Source organism: Rhipicephalus sanguineus, chromosome 1 (assembly GCF_013339695.2).
Source record: "Rhipicephalus sanguineus isolate Rsan-2018 chromosome 1, BIME_Rsan_1.4, whole genome shotgun sequence".
NCBI lineage: Eukaryota > Metazoa > Arthropoda > Arachnida > Ixodida > Ixodidae > Rhipicephalus > Rhipicephalus sanguineus.
Window position 1 is genome coordinate 101,175,674 of NC_051176.1, and position 5,580 is coordinate 101,181,253.

General features: G+C 51.4%; 1 protein-coding gene across 1 annotated transcript; it reads right to left on the minus strand.

The window, feature by feature from the left end:
* Positions 1-609: 609 nt before the first annotated feature.
* LOC119376821 (CCR4-NOT transcription complex subunit 7) lies at positions 610-1,794 on the minus strand. Its single transcript, XM_037646546.1, has one exon. It carries the CDS (start codon positions 1,792-1,794, stop codon positions 805-807), a length of 990 nt encoding a protein of 329 aa, XP_037502474.1. The 3' UTR covers positions 610-804.
* Positions 1,795-5,580: the final 3,786 nt, after the last annotated feature.

A 5,580-nucleotide genomic window follows, 5' to 3' on the forward strand; every position in this document is an offset into this window, starting at 1 on the left:
GAGGCGATGCGAAGCCGGAGCACTTGCACGATCGCGTTCCGTTGGCGTTCGTTGGGCATGCTACCGACCTCGAGTCGTGGAACGCGAAGAGGGACGCTACGTGCGTCGTATCTTCCATCTAGCCTGGCCTTTAATTCTCACAGGGCGAGCGGGGAACGCGGTCGACAGGCGGGCGAGAGGGGGGCAGCGTAGGAGAGGAGAGAAGGGGAGGGGACGCGCATGCGCTCGAGCTCATCGCGGCGTTGCGCAGAATTTCGGCATGTCTAGCCCGCGTTTCAGAGGAAGAGTGGAAAGGGGAGAGGGGAAGTGGAGAGGGGTATGCGAGAGGGGGAGATGACATGGGGAATGGTGAGGGGGAGTGGAGAGGAGGTGTGTGGAGGGGGCATGCGCAGTAAGGGTGGTCACGCCGCACACCACCACCACCGGATTGAGCTCCGCCTTAAGATACTTCGCATCTAAAAGTTATGAAGGCAGTTATGAAGCCAGAAGGTCGCTTGAAGCCGAAGGCAGATGAAATCCACGCACTTACCATCGTTCCCATTGCTGCTGAACGCTTGCAGCGCTCAAAATTGTCCCTCGTAAATTGGATAGAAAACATGTGGAGGAATGAAAAAACACACAATTTATAATGATAGCGCCACAGCAAAAAAAAAAAATAGAAAGGCACAAAGAGAAGTTTGGAAGAAGGAGATAACAGAATGAAAATGACTGGATAAAAAGAGTCAGCTGATGGAACACGTAGTAATCCAAAATGAGAACACGAAAGTCTGTAAAACATTAGTAGTGGCAGGCTTCCAAAGGTGTTCAGGGCACGACGTTCCTGGAGGCGGGTGTCGAATAGACGACTGTGGGGGACCTCGACAGGATCCGGGTGACATGGTGTGGGCTAGCGTGAACTTCGAACATTTGGTCGCCGTTAATGCCGTAAGACGTGCCCAGGCCGTACAGGAACCCGCGGAACTTTTTGTCGTCCAGCTTGTTTTGAAAAAACACTTTTCGGATCTTGAAAAATGTAGCACCAGTAAGCAAGCTGTCGCTGCCCGCTTGGTGTTGTGGTCCGACTCTTTCGAGCTGGAGCTGCCCAGCCACTTCCTGCAGGCCTCCTCTCAGGCTTCTGCAACTCTTCATGAGGTATTTGACATCGTAGATGCACGGAAAATATGATTTCAGCGTCTCAAAGAAATCGTTCTCCGCCGCGGGCAGGTTCTCGCCTGTCAGCACCTTCAGCAGGTAGCCGAAGTCGTAGCCACTGTGAAAAGTGAGCCACTTAACATCGTCTGAGAGGACAACTCCAGAAGTCATGAGTAACTGGGCAAACTCGTACGCCTCAATGCCTTCCTTTTCATGCCTGGGAAACTGTATACCAGAGCTGACCAGGAGGTCGATCGAGTCTTGCGCGAACATGTCTTTTGACAAGCAGAACTTGAAGTTGAATTGCCAGGTAGAGATGTCTTCCGGTTTGTGTCCGTCCTCGTCAAAAAAAGTGACGCCCAGCTGGATAATCTTGAGCAAGTCCACATTGCAGCGCAGCATTTGGTATTGATAGTCGGTGATGCTTCGGAATTTTCCTACGGGCTGCGCTACGACGCCAGGGAACTCTGTATCCATTGCGACGTAGTTGTACTTCTGGACCAGGCGCCTGATGGTGGAGAACTCTTCCTCGAGGTTGGAGGCCCAAACATCGCGGATTTCGCAGGCCTCCTTTGCTAGTTCCAGGGTGCCTTGACTGGTATCATCGGAGCTGCTGGTGCTGCTGATGCTCAACTTACTCATCGCTGCGCAGAGGCCAGGCATGGTTCGTTCACATGCACGAGGAAACAACCGTTGCTGCGGACGTGAAAAAACGACAATGGCGGCTCCTCTTGAGTTAACCTTCTTGCACGTGACTTCTTGGAAACTTCGCGCTGGTTAACTGACGCAGAAACAAAATAATTATTTGTTTTCCACTTCCTCTGCCAAATTTTCTAAACTTTCGCTGGTTGTCCTTGCTGAGCGTGACCAAAATAAACTTTCGCATCGCTTTTATTTTAAACGGTCTAGATAGTATTGGCGGCGCTATTGGCCTGACGGTTTCGTTTTTGCAGTTCTTTTTAAAACAATGACCATATTGCAAGCCTATTAAAGCGGTCTCTATCGGCGAAGGCGTTTGTTTTTTTACTTTTAATTGTTGAGAACAGCACTGGAACTCTTCTCTGGCTTCAGGCAAAGAAGAACGGACAATACAGCGCGAAAAGTCTGCGTCATACAGAACCACAGGCAAAACTTCAGTCAATCAGTGATTTGCTTGTTTGTTTTGTGGCGCGGAACTGTAAACGTATTTCACTCAAATTTCGTTTATTCTGTCCTAGTTTCGCGGTGATCTTTTCCTGATTGAAGTATCCTGGGTGTGTAAACTCTTCTGGCAAGAACTCTGCAGCCAACGAGACTTCTCTGCAGGGACCTAGGGACGCATGAGCTGCACGCCATCCTTGCCGTTTTCGCTGTTTTGCGGCCAGGTGCTGCTATTTAGCGTGATGCTCGGGCTTTAGTTCCAGTGTTCCTCATTATCACGATATAAATTACATAACACTCCAAGCGAAAATGCGTCGTCGGCGTCGTCGATGCCGTGATGGTCCATAAAAAAATCCAAGTACGGTGACATGCTGCGGCGGGCGCGCTTGGAATGAGGGAAGGCATGCGGGAGAGCACGCCCTCTTCGCTTGCGCGAGGGAGAAGAACACGTCGACCGCGCCTGGGCAGGAGAGTGGGAGCAGGTAAGCGGGCAAGGGGGAGATTGCGTGCGTTTTATTGCGATAGCAATTATATGGACACTCTCAGCGGATTTTTGCCGTCGCCGTCATGTCCCGTGTAAGTATGTATTTAATAAAAAAGGCACAAAGAAAAAAAAATTCTCACTCACCCGACCGGGGATTCGAACCAGCGACCCCTCGCTCCGCAGCGCGCCGCGTTAGCCAACTCTACCACGCGCCATGCTTCCGCCCGTGCAATAACGGCTAGCTATTTATATGCACCATTTACCGCTAGTGGTACGCAGATCACGGAGGAGCTTGAGCGTGTGCTCTATAACGCAGCGCTCCTACATTTTCTTTCAATTTGAAAACTGCCATTGAGACGCGCACGCGAAAAATTAAGTCGTCCCTTTCAGTACCCACTCGCGATGTGGAACGGAAAAAAAAAAGAACGCAGGGCACACCTTGCGTCAGACGCCACCGCGTGGCAGGAGACGCAGAAGGGTCACTCCACGCGCCGCAATTTAAAAGGAAAAGAAATATCTAAGAGCGTCGGGTTCTGCATAGTGGACACTTGCAGCGCGCGCTGCTCAAACACAAAGACGTAACAACTGTGACAGTTGTTAGTTCGCGCTTGTAATGTATATACCTGTGCGTTTCTTTTCGAGCGTCCTTATTTGTGCTTCAGTGGCGCGCTGCAAGTTTCCAGCTGCTTGTCGTTCTTCGTGTGACATTCCAATTTCTTGCTATCGCATTCATTGTTTCGTCCTTGCGGCGAAACTGACTTTTCTCTTAAGCCCGGCATGAGGAATTGTAGCAGTGGTTCGAGGACAGAAAATACTTTTACTGCGAAGCTGTCTAGTCTACACTGTGCCGTCTTCGTCGTCGTAGTGTAGTATAGTACGAGTGTCAGTCACGAAGGTCTCGTGTCCAGAGGGGGAGAGAATAAATGAATAAAACGAAGTTATGATCAAGATTATGGTAAATTGTGTAAATGATGATGCTAAATGATAATGATGCTCGAAATTATGATGATGGTGATGATCGATCGCAGGCTCGATCACACCGAAGGCAGAGCGGCCAAAGCGGTGAAGCGGATTTTCAACGCAGCGAGGCATCGATTGCGCGTACCTGTACGGGACGTGTCGCCATCACGTGGCGCTGCTGGCCCACCCGAGCTAGTGTGCCTCGATGTGTGCGCCCCCTAACCCGAGCTACCCGAGCCGCCTGCACAAGATCTCGCTCCGCAGCGCGCCGCGTTAGCCAACTCTACCACGCGCCATGCTTCCGCCCGTGCAATAACGGCTAGCTATTTATATGCACCATTTACCGCTAGTGGTACGCAGATCACGGAGGAGCTTGAGCGTGTGCTCTATAACGCAGCGCTCCTACATTTTCTTTCAATTTGAAAACTGCCATTGAGACGCGCACGCGAAAAATTAAGTCGTCCCTTTCAGTACCCACTCGCGATGTGGAACGGAAAAAAAAAAGAACGCAGGGCACACCTTGCGTCAGACGCCACCGCGTGGCAGGAGACGCAGAAGGGTCACTCCACGCGCCGCAATTTAAAAGGAAAAGAAATATCTAAGAGCGTCGGGTTCTGCATAGTGGACACTTGCAGCGCGCGCTGCTCAAACACAAAGACGTAACAACTGTGACAGTTGTTAGTTCGCGCTTGTAATGTATATACCTGTGCGTTCTTTTCGAGCGTCCTTATTTGTGCTTCAGTGGCGCGCTGCAAGTTTCCAGCTGCTTGTCGTTCTTCGTGTGACATTCCAATTTCTTGCTATCGCATTCATTGTTTCGTCCTTGCGGCGAAACTGACTTTTCTCTTAAGCCCGGCATGAGGAATTGTAGCAGTGGTTCGAGGACAGAAAATACTTTTACTGCGAAGCTGTCTTAGTCTACACTGTGCCGTCTTCGTCGTCGTAGTGTAGTATAGTACGAGTGTCAGTCACGAAGGTCTCGTGTCCAGAGGGGGAGAGAATAAATGAATAAAACGAAGTTATGATCAAGATTATGGTAAATTGTGTAAATGATGATGCTAAATGATAATGATGCTCGAAATTATGATGATGGTGATGATCGATCGCAGGCTCGATCACACCGAAGGCAGAGCGGCCAAAGCGGTGAAGCGGATTTTCAACGCAGCGAGGCATCGATTGCGCGTACCTGTACGGGACGTGTCGCCATCACGTGGCGCTGCTGGCCCACCCGAGCTAGTGTGCCTCGATGTGTGCGCCCCCTAACCCGAGCTACCCGAGCCGCCTGCACAGATCTCGCGCCATTTCCGGCTCAGCTGGAGGTAGAGTCACTGTATATGCTACCTCTAGGTAGCAGAGTTGCGCATAGGTCCGGCTAGCAACCACAGCTATGCGGTGAAGTCGCACTCCGTTTTTGCAGGCGACATGCCTACCGCGTCGCCGATAAACGCGTCTGGCGTGTCGAAGGCCCGCGATAAACATTGGCTGTCGATGACTAGTGTTAATTCAGTGCGCTGCACCGGCGGCGTCGAGAAATACAAAAATTGGCCCGAGCGTCAGCTTCTTCGCAATGCATGGTTGCTAGCGGCGTTTGGAAAACAGATGCGCAACTCTGCTACCTAAAGGTAGCATATACAGTAACTCTAGCTGGAGGTATACACCAGCGCCACCGCCGCATGGCGTTCTGATTGGCTGCGGCAAAGCGGATACCTACGGTGGGCGGAAAAAATCGGTCCCCCGAGTGATCTGGCTCGCCGCCTCGTTTTCTGCCCGCTTTCGCCGCCTGGAGAGGATGTTTACTCCGCTTTCCGCTTTCCCGCCCGTCCGCTTTGGCCCCTCCGCCTTCGGTGTGAACGAGCCAGTTTCGC